Raw genomic sequence first — 25,129 nt, forward strand, 5'->3', positions numbered from 1 at the left:
AATGTAGGTGATTGATATATGAAATGAGACTAAAATTCACTAGTAATCAGTAAAATGACAGGGAGATATCGTACCCATCAGACTGGAGAAATTACAGTGATAAAATACCTCGCTGGCAGAGATGCAGAGAATAGGAACACTCATATAAAAGTAAATTGCTGCAGCATTTTTGGAAAACAGTGTAGTAGCATCTGCTAAAGTTTTACTTCTAGTAATTTATCCCATAGACATATAAGCACCAATAAGTGTGTAGACAAAGATGTTTGGTATTGCTTTTGTTGTAGTCACAGAAGATTGAGAACACAGGGAATATAAATGTCCTTCACTAGAGGACGTTTGAAAAAATCCACACACAGAATGTTATGTGTCATAAACCCAAAATACCGGTTAACACAAAGATGCCCAAGAGTATGTATAATATCCAATTTTTATAAATAAAATCTTTTAATGTATACGTATGTGTAATACGCATAGATGGAGAAAATTTGCAAAGATGTGTTTTGTTAATGTGCATTGTGGAGATGGGATCAAATGGGCAGGTAGAAAGTGATCTAAAGAAAAATTAAGGGATGCAGGTTAAATAAAAAAGTTTTGATAGACTAACTAGTAGACATTTCTACAAAGATATACACGTTTTCAATAAGCACATGAAAGCATGCTCAACGTTACTAATCATTAGGAAAATGGAAATAAAGTCTGCCATAAGATACTGCCTTGTATCCATTAGGATGGTTATTACAAACAAAATTAAAAAAATAATAACACTATGGCCCTTAATGGTGTTGCTCAGTGGGAGGCATTGCACCAAAAACTGGGAGGTCGCCAGTTCCATTTCAGGTCTGGGGGCATGTGCCTGGGTTGTGGGCCACGTCCCTCGTTGGGGGCCCCTCGTTGGGGGCGGGCGAAAGGCAACTGATGGATGTTTCCCTCACACATCAGTGTTTCTTCTTTCCCTCTTTCTCCCTCCCTACCCCTTTCTTTATAGATGTATAGAGAGATTACATTTATAAATGTAATCTTCAAAAATAGTAATGATGATACTTTGTAGTTACTTGAAGTAAAAATACTCTTTTCTGTAAAATAGTCTTTTTAAGTTTGTGTTTTCATCCTGCCATTTCTTTTTAAGAGAAATACCAGTAGACAGACAAAGCCACTTAAAGTTCAAGTTATGCATTCATCTATTGTCGCGCATCAGAATTTTGGTTTGAAACTTTTGTCTTGGCTGGGAAGCATTATTGGATATTCAGGTAAGTGCATAAAAGCTTATGCTACTTGACTATAAAATGAACTCATGCCCTCACAAAAACTGTTTTGGAAAAAAATATCAAGTGGAATAATTTTTTGCTTTAATTTCACATTTTAGAATACCATCTTAGAATATCTTAGGCACAGAAAAAACCTGTGTTTCTCAAATTTTGACCCACAGGATTTTTTTAATATGCATACAAAGGATTTTGTGTTCAGATAAATGTAGAATCCATTTGGTTTTAACAATAGTAAATGACTTTAACATGCTAACGTCACAACTTGGTAAAAGAATTTTTTTTTAAATGGTGTTTGTGGAACTCTTTTCAGTTAGCAAGTTGGAAAATGCTGCTGTAAATAAAACCTAAATGATGGCTAGCAGTTTAAAGAATAAAACACTAGTGTTGATATCTTTATTTTGACTCCTGCGACTTCTGGTTTCCAATCATTTGCAACTCTGAAAATTTGCGAATTTGAAGTTACTCATTTAGTTGTTTTTGTTTTCATAGTATACAAGTTAGATAATCTTTTAAATGTAATGGTAACAGAATTAGAATCCTCATGTTCAATGCCAAAAATACAAGTTTGGTGTAAAATACTAAAGAGTAAAACAGGAATAGATCGGAGCTGTCTGCCATACTATACTACAGGCAAGAGAGGTGGTTTGGATAAGTGATGTTCTAATGTTTATTATAAAGAAAAATGTTTTAAGTTTTGATGTTTTACATTGGGTTCCTTTATGCCAAGTATTTGCTATAATAAAAATTACTCTATTTTCTGATTATTTTGTGTGCTTATAGAAGCTAAAAACAGTGATTTTAATTATAAATTAATTGGTTATTTAATGCTTATATCAATATTTGGGCAACTTTTTTTTTAAAGTTTGGTATTTAGAGGATGTAGGAATGGGTTTTGCAGGGCCTCTCACATAGTAGGTCCACCCAGATAGTACCTGGTGACGTTTTGTTTAATGGTGGACCAGGTTTGGCGCATGGCATTAATAAAAGGGACTGGGATTTGTTACAGCACTGAGGTCATGCCTTCTTTCCTATAAATGGTAGCACCGTATTACATTATGCCTGTCAGTTTTTCTATGATATGATTGAATTGGCATTGGTGTTTTAAGAACGGTGGTTTCAGTGGTTTTTGTATGCTTTGCTCTTCAAATTCTTTACAGCATATGACGTCATTGCCTTTCTGATAGGCATATTTTGATGTTCTGGAATAAGTTGGTAAATACTGTAAGATTTGGAATTTTCTCCTTTTGATGCAAATGTTAATAAAATATTAATATGTTTAATTTTCCTGATAAATCTGACCCTTAATAAAACATGTAAAACTCCATAGATCCATTTGAACATTTGTACTAAAATGTCATTTTATTTTAACATTGGAAATTACTATATACCATGTGTCTTCCTGTTTTTTAGATGGTCTTCGCCGAATTTTATGTCAAGTTGGTTTACAAGAAGGGCCAGATGGTGAAAACTCTTCTCTCGTGGATAGACTGATGCTTAATGATTCCAAATTGTGGAAAGGTGAATCTCTTAAACTACTTTCAAGGTATTGGGGAACCTACATGGGTAGCTAGGATGTTCAAGTAGGTTTTTTTTTTTAAAGATTTTACATATTTATTTTTAGAGAGAGGGTAAGGGGGGAAAGACAGAGAGAGAAAGATCGATTTGTGAGAGATACATCCATTGGTTGACTCTTGCACACCCCCAACCAGGGACCTGGCCCATAACCCAGGTATATTCCCTGACAAGGAATGGAACTGGTGACCTTTCAGTTTGCAGGACAATGTCCAGCCCACTGAGCCAAACCAATCAGGGCTGTTAAAGGTGTTTTGTTTGTTTTGTTTGATTTGGGAAGATACTTTAATAAGTATGATTTTAGAATTAGCATATGCAATCTTATTCTTTGGGGCAGGGCAGATTTTGGGGTCTGTCAGCCAAATTAAATAAACTTTATATTTTGTTAGAAACTTGTTTAGAAAAAATTGATTTTTTAAGAAGCAGATTATAAATATTTTATACTAAGGAACATGTGTGGAGATTTGTTCTTGAGATTTAAAATAGAGTTGACCGTGTAAAAACTTCAGGAATATAATTAACTTATCTTACACCTGCTCTGTTTGTCGAAGGCGCTAGGAGCGTGTATCATCAGCTCTTCATGAGCAGTCTGCTTATGGATTTGAAGTACAAGAAACTGTTTGCTGTCCGATTTGCAAAGGTGAGTAGTTTCTCAGATTGGAAGATGCGCCGAGCAGTCAGGTTGTACACAGAGTACCTGTTGCCCGTGGTTACATCCAGCCTTTGAAAAATAGCGGCTAACGATGTGTTGGTTTTACAGTCTGAGAAACTTCATGAGATAAAAGATAAAGAGACCTTTTTATCTTTTATCAATAGAATAACATTCAGTGGGGCTTTTCTTGTTCCTCATCTGCCATGATAATATGAATATCTACCTATACAATGTATCGATATGAAATAATAAACAAAGAATTTAAATGTATCCATTGTGAGTTATGGTGTTATTTCTGTTAAAATTTATACAAGGAAGAGATCATCTTAGTTGAAACAATAAGTATATATGGATGTGATTTAACAGTCACGAACTAGATTGCTGGTGTTGTTGAATTATGTTCCTCTCTTTAGCAGCATATGAGTAAGCTGTTATGTGTTTTTGTTTTTGTTTTTAATTCACCTCAATTAGGAGTTATTAAGCAAGGAAGTGTGTAAGAATCATTTGGGGAGTTCTTTCAAAATACATGTGTTTATGTTCAGCCGGTTCTTAAACTGGCTGAAGCAGGTTCACCCAGATTGGGATTTATGCGCGTGTACTTTGAAAGCGCCCTCGGTGATTCTGCTACGCACCCAGCAGTAACACACGTCTAGTTTTATCAGTAACAGTGTAAAGCGCTGCGGGTAGCCGCACCAGTGTATTATGATGTCCCAGGATTTTAGTAGCTGTTACCTCTTCGTGCTCATAAACTGCCATTTGTGACTGAAGAGATCACCTGGTGAATTCATGTTTATACACAAGTTTATTTGGTAGAAATCATTCCGGTGACCGTTCTTACAGTGTTAGTTCATTGACTCCTCCAGCGCTGACTTTTCATTATAATCCTGAAACCTTTGACCAATGTGGATTAGAGGTGAATCTCCCCCTTGTTGTTTAGAATTACCAGCAGTTGCAGAGAGATTTTATGGAGGATGATCACGAGCGAGCAGTGTCCGTGACTGCTCTGTCTGTCCAGTTCTTCACCGCACCTACTCTGGTGAGTAGTGCTTGCCTTTTCTTTGTAACTGATAGCTGGCACTCCTTGCCTTTTTTTGCCTTCTTAATAGAACTATGAGCGTTTGCAGAGTGATTATGTGACAGATGACCACGACAGAGAGTTTTCAGTCGCAGACCTCTCGGTTCAGATATTCACAGTTCCTTCACTTGTAAGTACTGAAAGACTAAGAAGAATTTTTTTGTTTTCAATTACCAGAAGTAAAGCTTTAAAATAATAGAGAATTGAGATGTGTATATTCCTGTGTAGAATAATATATTTTATCAATGGGTGATCAGATACCTTCAATCTGGAGGGGAAAAGTATTTTTTTTTGTCCTGGCCTGCAAACCAAAGGGTCATGGGTTCATTTCCCAGTCAGGGCACATACTTGGGTTGCAGACCAGGTCCTGAGTAGGGGGCGCGTGAGAGACAACCACACATTGATGTTTCTCTCCCTCCGCCCCCTTCTCCTTCTGTCAAAAAAATAAGAAAATAAATAAAATCTCTTTTTTAAAAAGTCATTTACTTTAATCTGTACTATCTCATATTCTCCAAGGTTTTGAGCTAATGATTTAAAATTAAGCTAATTGGTTTAACAAATGTATCCATTAGAAACAGACAGCATATTGTCTGTAATCTTAGATTTTGAGAAGTCCCTGCCCCGAATGAGGGGAGGGCTAATGAGGGCAATAGAATCATGGTGGTTAATTAGTCTTGTACTAAATTTTACTAGTTGCTCCAGAAGGCGTTACTGTTTTAGTACTATTTGGTAATTAAAATTGAGTTAACTCATTTAACAAAACTTTATTGAGCATCTATTATATTTCTTGGGCACAATTCTGTGCCTTGGTAATGCAGTGGTAAACAGAGGCAGGTGTGATCCTGCCCTCATAGAACGTACAGTAGTGGGAAAGGTTCACATGTGTGGTGGATTAAAACTGTATGGAAACTGAAGAGTTTGTTTTGAGAGAGAATTGGAGAGAGATCTGACCTTTTCCCACAGTTCAGAAAAGGATCCGCTAAGGACCTTTAAGCAGGTTTAGGAAGGGAATCCATGCAGAGGGACAGCACTTAGGAAAGTCCTGGAGTTGAAAGGTTCCTGATCAGGGAACCCAAGGCCAGCACAGTTGAAGGTCCTGAGCACGGAGTGAAGTAAGACCAGAAACGTAGGCAGGGGCCCAGCTGTATAGATTTAAGGGTATTCTATAGTTATTTTACTAGCTAGGTATATTTCCTAGTTTTTTTAATGACTTCCCTTCCCCCTACCCCTGACCCTGGACTACTTCTGTGTTTGAGGGTGTGTTCTAGTACATTTGAAGCTGTCTGGAGTCTGTTTATCCATTAATGAAATGTTATTATAGGCCAGTTAAGGGTTTCGGGGTTTATCTTCAGAGCATGGGAAGACATTGAAGGATTTTAAATGGCAGTTACACCATCACATTTGTGATTTTTTTTTTTTTTTAAGATCACACTGCTTGAGGATGGTGATTGTGGTGGGGAGAGGAGTGGGTGGAAGTGGAAGACAGTATGTAAGGGGGATAAATGGTAATGGGAAAAAATACAATAAAAATAAACTATTAGCTCTGACTGCTGTGGCTCAGTGGATTTGAGTGTTGACCTGAGAACCAAAGGGTCGCCAGTTCAATTCCCAGTCAAGGCACATGCCTGGGTTGCAGGCCAGGTCCCCCAATGGGGGACGCTCAAGAGTCAACCACACGTTGATGTTTCTCTCTCTTTCTTTCTCTTTCCCTTCCTCTCTCTCTAAAAATAAATAAAATCTTTAAAAGAGAAAAAATGAACTATTACAGAAATTATCACACTGATTATAGATTGGAGAACAAGTTGGTGGGGGCAAAAGTGACTGTGGGGAATCTAGTTAGAAGTGAGGGCAAGGCAAGGACCAGACAAGAGCTGATGGTAACTTGAGCTGGGATTGTGGCAGCAGATGTAAGAGTTGTGAGAGATCTTTGGGCAGTAAGACCTGCAGAACCAGCCAGATGTTGGGTTTGAGAAATACTGAGTTTGGTGAAGGATTGGCTGTTGGGTGTGAGGGGAAAGCGTAAAGATGATCCCGAGTTTCTGACTTGCATCGGAGTGGAAGTTGCGCCACTTGCACCGGGAGTTTTGCCGAATGAGTAGGATTTGCGAAGAGGGAAAGGACGCTCCCAGTTCAGTCAGGGGTGAGTTTGAGAACCTCTGAGGCAACCCCACGTGTGTTCAGATCTGCGCCTCTCTCCTGCATTTATCTTTCTGTCTATTTCCACGCCAGTACCCAGTTTTAATAATTTTAGTTAAATACTCCATTTGTTAACTTAGCTCAGTGATTTTTAACCAGTACGCTATGACCGGACTATTTAGTCAGGAACACTGACCTCTTTTCCCTTAGATTATCAAATTAATAAAAGGACAACAGCCAACACAACGATAGCAGTTCGGTGTGAATTTCTGTCAGAGCAGCAAAAAATATGTTTTTAGTGTGCCACAAAATTTTAATAATTAGTTTATGTGTGCCATGAGATGAAAAAGGCTGAAAATTGCTGACTAAGTCTCCTTTCATTACTCTTTCCAAAAATGTCTTAATTATTCTTAGGCCTTTTTTTTAGATGAATTAAAATCAGTTTGTCAGTTACCCCCCCCTCCAAAAACAATAGGATTTTCACTGAAAAGATACTGTATTTGTAGATAGTTTGGGAAGAACTGGTATCTTTGTAATATTGAATATCCCCATCTGAGAACGTAATTTGTCCTCATTTACACAGTGTTACTGGGTTGGCCAAAAAGTCCATTTAGTATTGTCTGCAAAATAAAAGACACATTTTTCATTTTTACCAATAACTGTATTGATTTGGATATTTTGACTATGTTGGCTAACTCCCGCTATTGGCTTCTAGTGGATAGAGGCCAGGGGTGCTGCTAAACATCTTCTAATATATAAGACAGCCCCACAGCAAAGAATTATTTGGCCAAAATGTCAATAGTAGCAAGAATCTTGGCAAACCAGTTTTGCCACGTTTGATCATGTCCATGTACTACACAAATTTTTTTGCATTTCAGTTTTTTACCTCTCGAAATAATAAAGCGTAATATGCTGAAAATGTATATCTTTTTCCATCTTCAGTGTTAAAGTGGCTGCACAAATAATTCACCAGTTTTGATATGTTTTCATTCAATGCACTCTGATATGACAGCTGCCACAACACAATGACAGAATTGTTTAAATGAAATTAAAGACAATTAAGCACTAATAGAGCCATCATACAGAAAAAAATAAATGAACTTTTTGGCCAACCCAGTATTTTATGCTCTTAGGAGAAGCTTCATAGTCACCTTGTTAAGGGTCTTACACAGTTTAAAATTAAGTTTATATGTTTTATATTGTTTGATGTTATACTAAATTATTCATATTTTCAATCTGGCTGTGGCTAGTTATGTAAGAAACCTGACTTTTACATATTCATCTTGTATCTACCTGGGTTTCTAACGTTTCTTCTAATACTTTGTGTTGATTTCTTGGAATTTCTAGTAATCTGCAAATAGTTTTTGGTTTTTTTCTCTCTTTTTAAATATTTATTTTCAGAAAGGAGAAGGAAGGGAGGAAGAGAGGGAGAGAAACATCAATGTGTGGTTTTCTCTGGTGCGCTTCACACTTGGGGAGCTGGCTTACAACCCAGGTCTCTGTCCCAACTGGGAATTGAACCAGCCACCCTTTGGTTCATAGGCCGGCACTCAGCCCACTGAGCCACACCAGCCAGGGCAGATTTTTTTCTAATATTTCAATTTTTAATTTTTGTTTCTTGTCTGACTCCTTTAGGAGCACTAGAAAAATAGTGTATGTATTCATTTATTCAAAACATTTAGCACCTCTATTAAGTACGCACTGTTTGGGGCTCTAGAGATAAATACAGCAATAAACAAAACAGACAAAAGACACTGTTCCCATGGAATGCATAATGTAATTGGGGAGAGATAAACAATTGCCTACTCTTTGTCATAAACCTCATGTTGGTAAGTGCTGTGAAGGAGCACAGCAGGTTAAGGGAGTCGGGAGTGACAGTGGAGGGGGGCACATTTTATACAAAGTCATTGGGTGAGGCCTGCAGAGAGGCGGTGTTTGAACAGAGACCTGAAGGAAAGGAGAGAGTGACTGGTGTGACTGGTGGAAGAGCCTCCCAGGGGAAGGAACAGCTAGTACAGGAGTTCTAAGATGAATGTGCACCTGGCATTTTGGAACAAAGAATCAAAACAAGCTAGTATTGCCAAAGTGAGTGGGGAGAAGGGTCAATGAGTTTGGGGGTGGGGGAAGGTAGGCATTGGCAGTGCGTGCCTTGAAACGCCTTTGTAACAACTTATGTCTTTTATCTTAAAAAAAAAGGTAGAAAAGGGGAAATAATTAAGAGCGGAAGTTAATAAAACAAAGTAAATATACAAAAGAGAAAAACCGACACAATCAAAAGTTGGTGCTTTTTTCGCCTGACTGGTATAGCTTGGTGGATTGAGCATGGAACTGCAAATCAAAGGATCGCGGTTTGATTCCCAGTCAGGGCACAGGCCTGGGTTGCGGGCCAGTTCCCAGTGGGGGACACACGAGAGGGAACCATATTGATATTTCTCTCCTCTCCTTCCCTTCCCCTCTAAAGATAAATAAATAAAATCTTTTTAAAAACGGTGCTTTTTAAAAGCCAGGAAAAAAGGGGTAGATCTCTATTAAGAATAATAAGAAAAACAGAACATTTTAACTGTAAACAAAACTATAGATTTTACAGATACTGAATAGAGAATAAGATAATACTAGGAACAACTTAATAACATTAGAAATTTGAATGAAATTTCAAATGAAAAAAGAAATTCCTAAGATAAAACACAAGCTATTAAAAGAGAAACATAAAATTGAAAATTTTAATTAGTATAAAAATCTCATAAAGAAATCCCCAGGCCCAAATGGCTGCACTGGGAAATTCTTTTAAATATTTGAGAAAGAAATAACATTTGTCTTGCATAAGTTTCCTCAGAAGACAGAAAGGAAATACACAATACTTGCCAATTTAATTGAGTCCTTTGTAATCTTGATACCAAAACCCAACAAGGCAATTACAAGAAAAGAAAATTACCATCTAATTACCACAAATGAGGTCACACAGATCAAATCAAACCAAAAGGACAATATATCACAGCCAAGTTTGGTTTATTTCTTTAATCTAAGAATGGTGTAACATTTGAAAAAAATCAACTGGCATAATTCACCTTATTCACAGACATAAAGGAAGGGGAAAATTAAATGCTTTTCCTGAATTCATGAAAATTAAACACTTATTCATTATTTAAGACAGAACACCTGATAGCAAACTCGGAAGGAGAGGGTACTTCTTTTCGTCTAACACAGCACCTGAACCCAAAACAAAAAGTAAATCCCAGAGCAAACATTCTCTGTAATGGTGAATTATTAAAAGCTTTTCCCCTGAAATCAGGAATGAGAGAAATTTTTACTTTTATTCACCACTTGGTAACTGCATTTTTGTTGTTGTTATTTCTTGAGATCTTTAAATCATTGACTTTCAGCTTTCTTTCTGATAAGTGCATTTAGGGTCCAAGTTTACATCTAAATAAACTATTTAACCGTGCCCCACTTTTATGTCATATTTTTATTATTCGGTTAATGAAAATAAGTTTCTTTGTGGTTTCTTCTTTAACTCATTTTTCTCTGTGATTTTACTTCTTAAAAGTATATTGCTAAATTTCCTTTTGTTGTTTTTTTATTGTATTTTTTCAACCCCCTTATACCTCCTTCCCCTTGTGGATTGCTAAATTTCAAAGCATTTGGGTATTTTTTTACTATTTTTTAATGAATTTCTAGCTTAATTTCACTGTACCCAGAGACATACTCTGATTTTAGTCCTTCAGAAATTTGTTGAAATTTGGCTTTATGGCCCAGAATGTTGTCAGTTTTGGTATATATTCATTGCATACTTGAAAGTAATGTATATTCTCTCATTACTGGGCTCAGTATTTATGTGTATATGTCACTTAGGTCAATGTATGTCTAAGTGTATGTCTTTCACGTGTATGTCTTTTATATACTTACTAATTTTTTTGTCTACTTGTCCTGTGAGCTATGGAAGCATGTTAAGTCTCCCACAGTGATTGTTGATTTTTTTCTCCTTTTACTTATGTAAGCTTTTGCTGCTTATTCTTTTTTTTTTAAGTTTTTTAAATATATTTTATTGATTATGCCATTACAGTTGTCCTATTCACCCCCCTTCATTCCCCTCCACCCTGCACACCCCCTCTCCCACTTTCCCTCCCTTTAGTTTATGACCCACGTGTCTCAAGTTCTTTAGATTCTATATTTCCCATACTATTCTTACCCTCCCCCTTATCTATTTTCTACCTTCCATCTATGCTACTTTTTCTCTGTACCTTCTCCCCCCTTCTCCTCCTCTCACTCCCCTGTTGCTAACCCTCCATATGATCTTCATTTCTGTGGCTCTGCTCCTGATCTAGCTGTCCTCTTGGTTTGCTTTTGTTTTAGGTGTAGTTGTTAATAACTGTGAGTTTGCTGTCCTTTCACTGTTCATATTTTTTGTCTTCTTTTTCTTAGATAAGTCCCTTTAACATTTCATAATAATAAGGGCTTGGTGATGATGAACTCCTTGAATTTGATCTTATCTGGGAAGCACTTTATCTGCCCTTCCATTCTAAATGAAAGCTTTGCTGGATAGAGCAATCTTGGATGTAGGTCTTTGGTTTCATGACTTGGAATACAACTTTGAAGCCCCTTTTTGCCTGGAAGGTCTCTTTTGAGAAATCCGATGACAGTCTGATGGGAAGTCCTTTGTAGGTGACTGTCCCCTTATCTCTTGCTGCTTCTAGGATTCTCTCCTTCATTTTAGTCTTGGCTAATGTAATTATGATGTGCCTTGGTGTGTTCCTTCTTGGGTCCAACTTCTTTGGGACTCTCTGAGCTTCCTGGAAGTCTATTTCCTTTGCCAGACTGGGAAAGTTCTCCTTTATTATTTGTTCAAATAAGTTTTCCACTCGTGGCTGTTTCTTTTCCCCTTCTGGTACCCCTATAATTCGGATGTTGCAACATTTAAAGATGTCCTAGAGGTTCCTAAGCCTCTCCTCATTTTTTTGAATTCTTGTTCCTTCATACTTTTCTGTTTGGTCATTTTTGTCTTCCTTCTGGTCCACTTTCTGGTTTCCTGTGCATTTCCCTTCATTTCAATTAGTTTAGCCTTCATATGTTCCTCTAATTTGTGACTAAAATCAACCAGTTCTGTGAGCATCCTGATCACCACTGTTTTGAACTGGGCATCTGAGAGGTTGGCTGTTTCTTGGTCACTTAGAGTTACTGGCTTTGGGGCTTTGAGTTCTTCTTGAGCCATATTTTGGTCTGTTTGCACCTGTTATGTATGAGGAGCATAGCCCTAGGTGTTCACCAGGGTGGGGCAACTTGGTCACTGGGTTGTGATGCTGTATGTGGGGGCGGGGTCCAAGAGGGGCAATGGCAGTTTTCTATGCTGTTTCCTGCTGCTGGGGCCTGCGCAATCTGTCTTACTGCTCACTGCTCACTCCTTTGCTGGTTTATCTGCGGGTGAATGTGTGACCGTGGTCAGCCTGCTGCCTTGCGCCCTCACTGGGTCCGCCTGATGCTACCCCAGCTGCCTGGGCACCTGGGGTCAGGGGATCCTTCCTGCCCAACCCTGCTCCTCTGCTGGCTCCTCCCCTCTTACCCGTCTGGTTGAATGGTTCGTTGTTGTCGGACTTTCGTATAGTTCAGTTTTCTGTTCTTCGGCTGTGTCTTTGTTCTCCAAACCTTTGTTGTATTCAAACTTGGTTGTGGGAGAAGACACAGTGTTTGCACCTACGTCTCCATCTTGGTGGAAGTCCTCTGTCTGTTAAGTTACTCCTTTCCTGGGGCTAGAGGTCAGGCTTTTTAAAATTTTTTTTTTCTTTATAGTCCGTTCCCATTGGCATTTACCTGTTGCCAACTTCTTCAGCTCCAAGTCTGGGATCTATGAGGTGAAAACAAACAAACAACTTTATCATTGTTTCTCCTTGGATTCCGGGGTTCCTGGCCAGTATACCTTCTTCTCTCCACCTTTCAGAGTCTTCTGGTGTTCCTTTTGCATGTGCTGTCCACAGTTTTTAGCTGGACATAGTGGGGTTCACTATGAGACTGGAGAAGAGTATGACTGCTCCACTCTGAACACTGAAGTGAAAGTCCTTCTTTTTCTTTTTTGACAAAATAGGTTCCAGTTTTCTGTGGAAATTCTCTTTTCCTCCGTTTCTTAAATATGTATATCAGCTATTTTAAAGTTGTTGTTTGATAATGCCGTTATCTGATAATCTGTAGTTGTTTGATTTCATTTTTAGTCATTTGGCCTGCCTAACAACTTTTTACTGTCATTCGTCTTAATCTCAGCAGTTTTACTATGATTTACCTAGATGTGGTTTTTATATTTATAGATATTGGAATTTGTAGATATTAAGTCTCGAGGCTGGTGCCTTCACCAGTTTTGGAAATTTGGAGCCATTCTCTCTTCAAATGTGGTTTTTACCCCATTCTCTCTTTCTCGTTGCCTTTTTAAAAAAAAATTATTTTAGTGAGGGAGAAAGAAGGAGAGAAATATCAATCAGCTGCCTTCTGTACCTGCTCCAACCAGGGCCCAGGACCAGGCCCATAACCCAGGCATGTGCCCTGAACGGGGGTCAGACTGGCAACCCTTGGCTTTGTGTGGCGATGCCCAACCCACCTGAGCCACTCCAGTTAGGGCCTCATTGCCTTTGAACAGAACATTGTTTATTAAAAGATCATACATACTGCATTATATCTTTCTCCCTAGAAGTTTCCCGTAATGTTGTTAGGCAGATAGAATAAGGCCAGTCACCTTAATTGAGTAAGGAATTGACATGACTCAAGGTTGTTTTGGCAAAACTCTCTCACCCCGGCTGGGCGGCTCAGTTAAGTGGAGCATCATCCCACACACCAAAATGTTGTGGGGCCATCCCCTATTAGGGCACATACGTAGGTTGTGCGTTCAATCCCTGGTCGAGGCACATGCAGAAGATGACTAATCGATGTTTCTCTCTCTCTGAAACCAAAAAAAGCTTATCCTTGGGATGAAGATTAACAAAAGACTGTCTTCAGATTCATCCTCATCCCTGAGACATAACCCTTTAAGGGTTCCCAGTTTGGAGCCTGGAGTGGTCCCTAGAGTTCCTCACTTCTCTAGGGTCCTGAACTGGAGTCTTGTTTACTCAGTAAGAGACCACATCACTGCTTCAGAATTTTGCAAATGTCTTAAGGGAAGAACTGGAAGAAAGTTGGGCTTGGTTTCCACCCTTCTGTTCTTTCTAAAATCTCAGCAGGATTTTTTCCCTATTGTTGGCAGCTCTGTCATGCTCCTTGGATCAGTAATACCATCTCGCCCCACTCCCAGAAGAGCCAGGTGCTGCGAGAACAATCGTTGCAGGAGGGTGGGTCACCTTTATCTGTGGTCACCTTTCTCCACGGTTATTGTTGCCTCAAATCCTTGGTGCCTGGAGCAGCTCTCTAATAATTCCAAACTTTGTTTTTGTTTTTTTTTAAGATTTTATTTATTTATCTTTAGAGGGGAAGGGAAGGAGAGAGGGAGAGAATTATCAGTGTATGGTTGCCTCTCGTGCATCTCCTGCTGGAAACCGGCCTGCAACCCAGGCGTGTGCCCTGACCAGGAANTCGTTGCAGGAGGGTGGGTCACCTTTATCTGTGGTCACCTTTCTCTACAGTTTTGTTGCCTCAAATCCTTGGTGCCTGGAGCAGCTCTCTAATAATTCCAAACTTTGTTTTTGTTTTTTTTTAAGATTTTATTTATTTATCTTTAGAGGGGAAGGGAAGGAGAGAGGGAGAGAATTATCAGTGTATGGTTGCCTCTCGTGCATCTCCTGCTGGAAACCGGCCTGCAACCCAGGCGTGTGCCCTGACCAGGAATCGAACCATGATTCCTTAGTTTGCAGGCCCGTGCTCAATCCACTTAGCTACATCAGCCAGGGCCCAAATTTGTTTCAAATTGACCTTTTCTAGTTCTTGGTAGAAATGATGGTCAGCTTCAACCCACTCCATCATGCCTAGAAGCCGAAGAATACATCTATAGTTTCTTGGAAAAGCACCATTATTCATTCTTATGTACATCCCTGGTTAAAGATCACTTTCTCTATGTATTAGTGAAACATTTTGTAGCAGTGAGAGAATCCCATTTATTGCTCTTTTAAATCATAATTGCCTTACAGTTAACACAGTCTTTGTTTATAAATGGTTGGGTCAAGCCCTGGCAGGTGTGGCTCAGTCTACTGGATTGAGCACCAGCCTGCAAACCAAAACATCACAGGTTCAAATCCCAGTCAGGGCACATGCTCGGGTTGTGGGCCAGGTCCCTGGTTGGGGGTGTGCGAGGCAACCGACTGAGGTGATTGATGTATCTCTTGTGCAACAGTGTTCCTCTCCCTCTTCCTCCCTCCCTTCCCATCTGTCTAAATAAATTAAATCTTTAAGTAGTTTTGTCATGAGCTGGTGCTAATAATTCAAGTGATTAGAATATTTTATTTTATTTTATTAAATGTGCCCTCATTATAGTTAGGGTTATCCCTGAATGCTCTGTCGGGTTTAGTTGCACTAAAACTCTGTGCGCCAGCTATTATTACTCAGTGAAGTTTTTCAGAGTCTTTAGGAGGCGTCTGGCCCATGTTGACTCTGCGGTTATATATGTAATGAGCCTTGCAACACAAAATTGAATATGAATTACATAAAATATGAATCACATAAAAACTATAATTAAGGTAAATAGCAATGGTGTTTTTTAAAGCAAAGTTCATTGAAGCATAAAAATCAAGTATTAGCATGAGGGATAAGAAGTACTAGAAGTATATAATGTTAGATTATAAAATACATTGAGAAATTATGTTGAAATACTTAGAAAATTGCATTGAAAATTTAGCAACAATCTAGGCTTCAGGCAATAAAGCCAATCACTTAAAGTTTTTATTTTTCTTTTCTGTTGTAACCCTGGAAAATATATGCTTTCTTTAGTTACCTCTTTAGAAGTAGAAATGCCTGAATAACTTCCCTACTTTAATGGGACAGTACTCACGGGCCCCCTGTTGGTTTTTTACTTGGCACCCACCAAAGACAGTGAGAGTGCAGTCCAGAACTATCTAGTGGATGAACCATCCCTCCACATTCATTTGAAACTGAAATTACTAGTCAGTGCCTTGGTTAGTGAGATTTATGTTCGACCAATATTAAGTTGTCACTCCACCACACTTCCTTTTGCTGCCTGTTAAAAGTCTAGTAAGGGCTCTACAGAGTTTTTCCTTAGGTTAGTGAAATTGCATTGTACTCACTTAACTTCTTCCTCAAATCCACTAATAGAACGCACAATCACCTGTCCACACCTCCCCTCCTTCAAACTTGACCTTAGTTTTCACTGTCTAGGAAAATTAACTGCTCTAATCCTATTGACTTGAGCTTCTTGGGGGCCTAAGTCCTAGCAATGTGGTGATAATTTTAAGAGTTTTTCAAAAATAACTGTATAGATTTTCTCTTTATTAACCTTGGAATCTAATCTCTACATTAGAATACAACTTGACTATATTCTTAGACTTACCTTTTGCATTTCTTGGTCATACATTTTGATGTAGCTTTCTGTACTGCTAACAAACCTGGTATTGACTATAAATGTAAAACCTAGATAAGTAGTCACCTAGCATCAGTAACTACTTGGAACCTAGTTTAGGATATATAAGTGGAGGAAAACCCATGATCTTTAATATCAGAGTAATAGTGTGGTATTAAAAGTTCTAACTTTACTGTGGAGCAAAAAAAATAATAAAGAAACTGCAAATTGTTAAGAAATAATGTTCAACTTCATTCATAAGATATGTGCATTAAAACCATCAGAATGGTAAAGGCCAAAATGTTTGAAATTTGCATTGTGTCATTGGCATGAGGGGAAGTCACTCATTGTAGATGGACATACACATTGGTGAGCTTCCTTTAGGGGACCATAGGGTGATATCAGTCAGAATTTATGATGCACATACACTTTAACCCAGTAATTTTACTTCTGGGAAATTATGAATATTCTTCCAACTGTACAGACTAGATATTTGTTACAACGCCTTTGGTAATAACATAAGACTGGGGGGAAAAACAAAAGTCTCACCTCTACGGGCCTGGCTAAATAAAGTATGTTAGAAAATGTATCAAGTGGGCGGGACAGTGCAAAACAGTATTTATAACATGCTGTTCTTTGGGAGTGGGGAAGATAGATATAATTGTACATACCCATACTTTCATCTACTTAACCAATGTGTTATAAATGTAAATGTGTGTATATATGTATATGCATGTTCATTATTACACATACACACACCATCTGGGAAAGAATATGCAAGGAAACTGCTAAAAGATTGCCTTTGCAAGGGGGACCTCAGGAACGAGGGCTTATTTTTCATCCTTTATATATATTTGTTTATTCAAAAATACTTAGATATGTATATCTATACTTAGAAACAAAAACTAAATCTCAGCTAAGAAGATTAAGAGGAAATACAGTTTTATACTGAATTCTACAGTATCTGTGATATAAAGCTCTGGATCCTAGAGTAATTATACCATACCATTATAGGTGTCTAAATGTCTCAGTTAAGGAAAATTTGCAGCCCGATTCAGACCCCCACTCTGAATTGTCTTTGAATAATGAGCCTTGGATCTGTCTCCTAACATTCTGGCATCTTTCTCCGTGATATAATTGTTGCTTCATACAAGTGGCAGTTGGAGTAAGTAATTGTTATTTAGAACTACACAGTAATGTGTTAATGATGTTATACTATAGTTGTGTTGAAAAGCTTTAAAACAAAAGCTCTAACCAGTGTTGGTGACTATTTTTTAACTTCCTAATAAGTAGGTTTTGATTAGCATATATACTCTGATACACTTTGTTCTAGGCTCGGATGCTAATCACGGAAGAAAACCTGCTGACCATTATCATTAAGACTTTTATGGATCATTTGAGACATCGAGATGCCCAGGGCAGATTTCAGTTTGAACGGTATACTGCCTTACAAGCCTTCAAATTTAGGAGAGTTCAGAGCCTTATTTTAGACCTCAAGTAAGCTTTTTTTTTTTTAATTATCAAACCAGTTGCAACTTGTAAAATGTCAGTGTTTATCCATATATTCATTGCTGTTTTTATCTTGCTCAGGTATGTATTGATTAGCAAACCAACTGAGTGGTCAGATGGTCTGAGGCAGAAGTTTCTAGAAGGATTTGATGCCTTTTTGGAATTACTCAAATGTATGCAGGTATGTATAAACCAACACATTTTAAAAGGGAAATACTCACTTTACTTTTTCTTTTCTTTTTGTTGTTGTTGTTCATTGAACTGAACACTTTCTGTCCATGCATTTATTTCATTTGGGGCACATTTCCAAAAGAATCATTTGGATGGCTACAGTTTGGACCAAGAAAGCTCCCCTTTCATTGGACACTTTTTTAAAAAGGTGTAGAATGAATGAAATTCTAGCAAAGGTTCTGGCATCTACTGGTTTTTTGTATTTGGTTTTTGTGTTGGTCATCGTTAATGTTCTTTCTTTGGGGATTGAAAGTTTAGTATTTTTAATATGCTTACATAGAAGTTTTGTCAATTATTTAAGAGACTATAATGTTTGAAGTTTTAAAAAATGTTTCCATATTTTTTATGGTGGGATAATTTTATAATATAGTGTAGAACTTTTCTTCCTCTGTTTAATTCTTTCTTTTGGAAGCAACCCATATATAAAAACTAGAATCCAGAAGCAGAAACCAACTGACATATTTAACCAGTTTTAACTATAAGAAGATAGACAGTATCTTAATAAATCTAAGAAATGCCATTATGGTTCCTTTAGTAACTATCTGACTTTTCTTAAGAAAGGATTAAGCAAAGTTGGTCTACTGTTCATAGAAAATATTCTAGTTCTCTGTTGAGTATTTAATTTATAATAATACTTCTGTGATTTGTGGTGGTGTTGGGTTTTTTTTGTATCTGTAGAAACAATATCTACTTCTGTCATTTTGGATAAAATATATCTATAAATTCAATAATATTTTTAAAGCCTGTCATATTTCTTCTAGTAATTTTCCTATACATGATAGACCTAAAAAGACATTTGAAATATTATTGCAGTAAAGTGTTCATTCTATTGTTTAAAAGATGTAGAAGATTGCCTCTAAAATAATTTGGTATGTACTTCACCAGGATTTTAAATTTGTATTTTAGAGACTGTTAGATAAACATGTAATTTAGGAAGTTAGACTTTTCATACTACTACTTGAAACTTCCTATTAAGCCTCCTACTATGTTATATATTTTTGTAATCAATGTGCATTTCTTCTACATTATTTTTTAGGTTTTCATGTAAGAGAACAAATATAATTTTAATTCATTTAAAATCTTTTCACTTCCTTTAAGGGAATGGATCCAATTACACGTCAGGTTGGACAGCATATTGAAATGGAGCCAGAGTGGGAAGCAGCCTTCACGCTACAGATGAAATTAACGCATGTCATCTCGATGATGCAGGACTGGTGTGCTTTAGACGTGAGTTTCCTCTACATGGGGGGGGGGGATGAACAGATTATTTTTAAGTAAATTTTGAGGAGCTTGGAGAAGGTTAATGGTGATACCTAGCTTATAAAACAGCATATTTTCCTTTTTCCCATATACATTTGATAAGTCAAAATTCTAAAGCCTTTGAAAAAACTTGGAAAATATGTAGAAGAGGAAATAATCTATACTCTCCTCATCTTATTCTCTTTATTTTTTCATAATCTTATCTAGATTTTTGAGCATGTTAAAAGACTAGTTTCTAAATTTATCCAAAAATAGTTTTACTATCAGTATATTTCCTATGTCCTAAAATTATTTTGTCCTCATTTTGGCTGTAATGTCTAGATGGAGCCTCTTTAGTTTAAGTTGGGAAGTCAGAGAAAGTTTTCTCAGATCTGAACTATGTGTCATAGTTACTGATCAAAGAGAAAAGAATATTCCTGACCTAAGGACAATTGACTCATGCTCTGTGGCGAGGAGTATGGTTGCTAGGGGAGCTGTGAGAAGGCTCCGGTTGGAGTGCAGAGGTTGGAGGTAGAGAAGTGGACAGGGGCCTGACTTTGCAGGGCCTTGGATGCCGTGAAAGGAAGCTCGGATTTTATTCTAATTGAAGTGGGACACCATTTGAGACTACCAAGCAGAAGAGGGGCGTGATCCAATTTATACTTTTTAAAAATTACTCTGTGGAGAATGGATGGAGAGGAGCAAGAGTAAAAGCAAGGAATTGAATACAGAGATGTTGGCTTTCTTTTGAGTTGCTGGAGATAAGTGGCCAGGTTTGAGAGAAATTTAGAAGATGAAATTGACAGCCTGGTAATGGTAGATTGGACAATGGGGAATGAGGGGAAGAGATAATTTCTAGATTTCCACACTTGTGCAGAGATGTCATTTACCCCCAAGACAGGGTACTAGAAGACAAACCAAGTTGGGAAGAGAAGATTGGGTTTGATTTTGCCTGTATTAGTATTTGAGGCAATTACTTGTTGTCAAATGTAAAGTACTTATTCAGTTTTACAGAAACCCAGACTTTGAGTAACTTACAGAAAATCCTCTTTTTTAGGAGAAAGTGCTCATTGAAGCTTATAAGAAATGCCTTGCTGTACTGATGCAGTGTCACGGTGGTTTTACTGACGGTGAACAGCCAATCACATTAAGCATTTGTGGACATTCAGTGGAAACTATCAGATACTGTGTTTCTCAAGAAAAAGTTAGCATTCACCTCCCAGTTTCTCGTTTACTTGCAGGTAAAGTATTCTCCCCGCCAAAAAAAACACTAAAATATCTTTTAAATTTTCATTTGTGATTGATACTTGTTGAAATATCTACTATACTAGTCTGAGAGTTTTATGTGCATTTAACTTACTTAACGATCACATCAGTCTGTGAGGTAGGTATTATTAAGTTGACTTCACATATGGGAAAAATGAGACAGAGGTGATTTGCTTAGTTGTCACACAGCAAGAGTCAGAGTAGGATCTTGGAGGTAGTTTGGCACCAGAAGCCATGTGTATAACAGTGACTCCGTGCTTCTTAAGTGCAAGGACCACGTTTTATTGTTTAACTCACCCCAACTTCAATGTCAGGTGTTATGATTCAAATCAGTATCACTTAAGTGATTGTTAACAAATGGAAACTGCCCTAGATTTGCTGTTTCTTAATCATTTATTAATAACCTTTTTTAATTTTAAGATTTTATTTATTTATCATTAGAGGGGAAGGGAAGGAGAGAGGGAGAGAAATATCAATGTATGGTTGCCTCTGGTATGTCCCCTACCAGGAACTGGCCTGCAACCCAGGCATGTGCCCTGACTGGGAATCGAACCGCGATACTCTGGTTCGCAGGCCTGCACTCAATCCACTGAGCTACACCAGCCAGGGCCTATTAATAACCTTTTTAAGCAGCAGGTCAAGAGTGAGTCTCAAATTGGAGAGAATTTTTTCATTGAAAATACTTGATTTACAAACCATTCATATTGGGTTGGCCAAAAAGTTTTTTGTGTTTTGTTTTCATAAGATGGTTTTAGTAGCACTTAGTTCGTCTTTAACTTCGTTTGAAACAATTTTGTTAGATTGTGTTGTGGCAGCTATCATATCAACATGCATTTTTAAAATACTTGTGAAAATTAGTAAAATTTTGTGTAGCCGTTTTAATATTGAAGATGGAAGAAAATACACATTTTCAGCATATTATGCTTTATTATTTCAAGAAAGGTAAAAATGCGACTGAAACACACCCAAAGATTTGAGCAGTATATGGAAAAGGTGCTGTGACTGATCAAACGTGTCAGAAGTGGTTTGTGAAGTTTCACGCTAGAGATTTCTCCCTGGATGGCGCTCCATAGTTGGGTAGACTGTTTGAAGTTGTTGTTGATCAGATTGAGACATTGAGAACAGTCAGCATTATACCACGTGGGAGACAGCTGACATACTCAAAATATCCAAGTCAATAAAGTTACTGGTGAAAATGAAAAATGTATCTTTTTATTTTACAGAAAAAAAAACATATGAACTTTTTGGCCAGGCCAATACGTGGTAGAACATTTGAGTCTACCACTTTGCAGCTGCCCAGACCGGATATGCACTTCCTCCTCTCCGCAGATCCGTTTCAGTACACTTCCTTCCGTAGTTCTTGGTTACAGGGATGCTGTCCTGCTCGTGTAAAACTCACCGTTCCCTTTAGTTCCAGAGTAGAAAGCAAAAGTTCTACAGCTTGATATTTTTACTCATTGCAGAATTTGTGATTTCTTAAGTGTGTAGCTCAGTAACAATATGATATGAAAGTGATTGTGTGTGTGTGTGTGTGTGTGTGTGTGTGTAAAGACTGTGGATAATTGGTATTATTTCTTCCTTAAATGTTTGGTAAAATTGACCAGTGAAACCATATAGATGTGATTCTTACTTTTTGGGAGGTTTTTAATTATTGATTCAATTTCTTTAATAGACATAAGCCAGTTCTGGTTATTCGTTTCCTCTTGTGTGACTTTGGTAATTTCCATTTTCCAAGAAATTGATAAGCCTAACATTTACTTTATAAAATGTCATCAGTCTATGTCGGTACATGTAATTAACACTCTAGTTCAAAGTGTGCCTTAGAAGGCACAGAAGTTCATGAGAATAAAGCTTTATGAATGGAATTCATTTTGTATCATAATTTGTAGCATAATAGGTTCTCAAAGAGAAAGGAAGTTAGATACAGCGTTGAGTGAATATGTAGGGTTTTTTTCCCTAAAGATTTTCACTTATAAAAATATGTTTTTCTTTGTTCTTCCATGCAGGTTTGCATGTATTATTAAGCAAAAGTGAAGTGGCGTATAAATTTCCAGAGCTCCTACCTCTAGTAAGTAGTACTAACTTTGAAGAGTAAATACCTATTTATTATGTTTCATGTATTTGAAATCACTTTGAAAGAAAGCTTATTTAGTATTTACTTCTCCAGAGAAGGGAGGAAGAGAAAAGCACGCGCATGTTTATGTATGGAGGGAGGAAGAGACGGGTTGATTTGTTGTAAGACATTGGCTCATGCGATCACGGGGCCTGACAAGTCTGCCCTCTCCCTGCTGGGCAGCCTGACGGCCAGGCCGGAGCCCCGAGAGGGAGTGGATGTTGTGGTCTGAAGTCCAAAGGCAGTCTGGAAGCAGAGTTTCTTCACATTTGGGGTGAACATCAGTCTTTTTCTTTTAAGGCCTCCAGTTAGTTGGATGAGGCCCACCGCTGTTATGGAGAATAATCTGCTTTATTCAGAGACTACTGTTTTAGATAATCACAACTTCAAAGTAACTTCACAGCAATATCTAGACCGGTCTTAATAAAAAACTGGGTACCATGGTCTAGCCAAGTTGACATAAAAGTAACCATCACACAAACATACTTTGAAATCATTTTAACTTGTGTTTTATTTCAAGCTTCCATATCTATCAAACACTCTTTATAGAGTTGGGCTTCTGTGTTCTTGTTTTTGTATGCAGAGTGAACTTAGCCCACCCATGTTGATAGAACATCCTCTTAGATGTCTTGTTTTATGTGCCCAAGTACATGCAGGGATGTGGAGAAGAAATGGATTCTCTTTAGTAAACCAGGTCAGTGTCTTTAATTCTTTGGAGAGTTTTTTATTCTTTCCTTGGCATCTGGGAAGGATGTAATTTTCAACATACTGAGTCCGTTGAATACCTACATTAAAATTATTTGAGGAGCTAAAAATGTGTTAAACCAAAAAGCTTTTAAAAAGATGTATCTATACTTTGTCAAGAAACAATATCAAAGGTGTAGAAATGCACTTAATTTTCTTGCAGTCATTTTTAGAACAAAGTTGGATGTTTAAAAAATAAAAATTCAGATTTTATCTACTTCAATTGGGTTATAAGATAAAAGTTCTGTTAGGATAGCTGTGAAATTGAGGTTTTAATTTTTAAACCTCACCAAAGCTTGCTATAGGTTTTTACCCATTTTTGTTAGCAATAAACCTTATGGAAATGCCTTTTTTGAAAGACCCAGAAAGCTATGGACAAAATGTGAATCATAGAGTGACCACTGTAATCTGGAAATTTCTGATTAATTAACCTTTATTAAGGTGGCATTAATTACCAGGGAAACCGCACTGTGTGTGCGTGCGCCTTCTTGCCCAAAACCCATGCGCTCTTTTGGGATGCGGGGAGAGGAAGGAGCTGCACATATAAAAACCTGTTTACCAAATATAATCAATTTTTTTTTAGATTTATTACTACCATAATGTGAAATGCAGACGTGAAATGTTTGACAAGGATATAATAATGCTTCAGGTAATGAATTAAAAGCATTAAACTCAAAGGTACGGGGAGTAGTTTTCTTCTTGTTAATTCCGTGAAACCCAGTCCCTTGTAATCACTCCCAGGTCTACAGCCCCAGCCTGGCCCGTCTACTAAGTTCAGAGATACTGCTAACAGGCTATCAAACATTTCCATCTAGATTTTCTGGACATATTTCAGCTTTAACATTAACATATTCTGAATATAACTCCTCTAACTTCCTCCCTACCTGATTCCTATCTTGGGTTTCTTGCCTTGGTGGATCGTTCAGTGATCTCTATAGTTGTTGAAGTAAGAAACTTGAAAGCCATTTTTTCTTCGTTGTCTTCGGACTAAAGATCCAAACACTTTAAACTGATTTCCAAGACCCGTGCACTTTAACTGTGTTAAAGTTCCCTGAAGTTTCCACGGTATCTCTTAAGTCTTAAACTCTGCATATTTACTTCTTTTACCCCATAGATTGCCCACCCCACCCCTTTCTTTTTCCATTTACCTACTGGCTTACCTTCCTGCCTGTTTCAGTGTTTTCTGTAGTGTCACTTCCTCAGGAAACCCTCCCTGACACACAGACCATGGCTAAGTACCCCTTTGGGGAGGACCCATCGCGTGGTGCCTGTGGCCAGCACAGCGTCGGTAACTCCCGATGGTGCTGTCCTGCTCACTCTGCACCCCTTCCACGACACACGGCAACTGTGTCTTGTTCCCTTTTTGTCTGTTGTGTATGGCACAGTGCTTTTCACATAGTAGTTTTCTCATGTCATTGCTGAATGGATTTAGAAATTATTTTAAAAGCTACAAATTGTAAATTTCAAAAATGTTTTGCTCAAAATAAAGTCCAAGTTGACTTAGAATTTATACAAGTGGAATTAAAGGAGAATTAAAACTAATGTTTAAAAGCTGTTGCTTCAGTTAGTGTAGTGTTTATCACCAAAAATTAGAGTTTTTGACGGGCTTTATTGGCATACCACATTTCTCAGAGTCTGTATACCAGAGTGGCTAAGAGAACCCTGAAATACAACTTCAGAATTGATTTCAGAGGGATACAATTAATTCAGAGCATTAAAATAAAAAACATGTGATCCATGTTATTCTTACGTGTGGATTTAGGGGTTTGTTTTGTTTATGCTTTGTTTTCTTTTACCAGCTTAAATTCCTTTCCACACTGACAGCTACCACAAGTAGAGATTGGGGCTAAAT

The 25,129-nt window shown here is 37.7% G+C and overlaps 1 protein-coding gene across 4 annotated transcripts in view; it reads left to right on the forward strand.

Annotated features, from left to right (window-relative positions):
* Positions 1 to 25,129, forward strand: part of UBR2 (ubiquitin protein ligase E3 component n-recognin 2) — a 109,569-nt gene that overhangs the window by 43,291 nt on the left and 41,149 nt on the right. For 2 of the 4 annotated variants that reach the window (XM_037052855.1, XM_037052839.1), the window contains exons 8-18: positions 1,127 to 1,247; positions 2,676 to 2,783; positions 3,389 to 3,477; positions 4,596 to 4,694; positions 17,509 to 17,672; positions 17,766 to 17,865; positions 19,014 to 19,142; positions 20,212 to 20,395; positions 22,427 to 22,488; positions 23,117 to 23,227; positions 23,861 to 23,926. In XM_037052855.1, coding sequence (XP_036908750.1) covers positions 1,127 to 1,247; positions 2,676 to 2,783; positions 3,389 to 3,477; positions 4,596 to 4,694; positions 17,509 to 17,672; positions 17,766 to 17,865; positions 19,014 to 19,142; positions 20,212 to 20,395; positions 22,427 to 22,488; positions 23,117 to 23,227; positions 23,861 to 23,926 — 1,233 coding nt within the window. Of the gene's footprint in view, positions 1 to 1,126; positions 1,248 to 2,675; positions 2,784 to 3,388; positions 3,478 to 4,426; positions 4,526 to 4,595; positions 4,695 to 17,189; positions 17,319 to 17,508; positions 17,673 to 17,765; positions 17,866 to 19,013; positions 19,143 to 20,211; positions 20,396 to 22,426; positions 22,489 to 23,116; positions 23,228 to 23,860; positions 23,927 to 25,129 lie in introns of those variants that run through there. The other 2 variants (XM_037052849.1, XM_037052859.1) reach the window with 2 other exon arrangements.

This window comes from Sturnira hondurensis, unplaced genomic scaffold, assembly GCF_014824575.4.
Source record: "Sturnira hondurensis isolate 20B ecotype Veracruz unplaced genomic scaffold, ASM1482457v3 Scaffold0000880, whole genome shotgun sequence".
Classification (NCBI taxonomy): Eukaryota; Metazoa; Chordata; class Mammalia; order Chiroptera; family Phyllostomidae; genus Sturnira; species Sturnira hondurensis.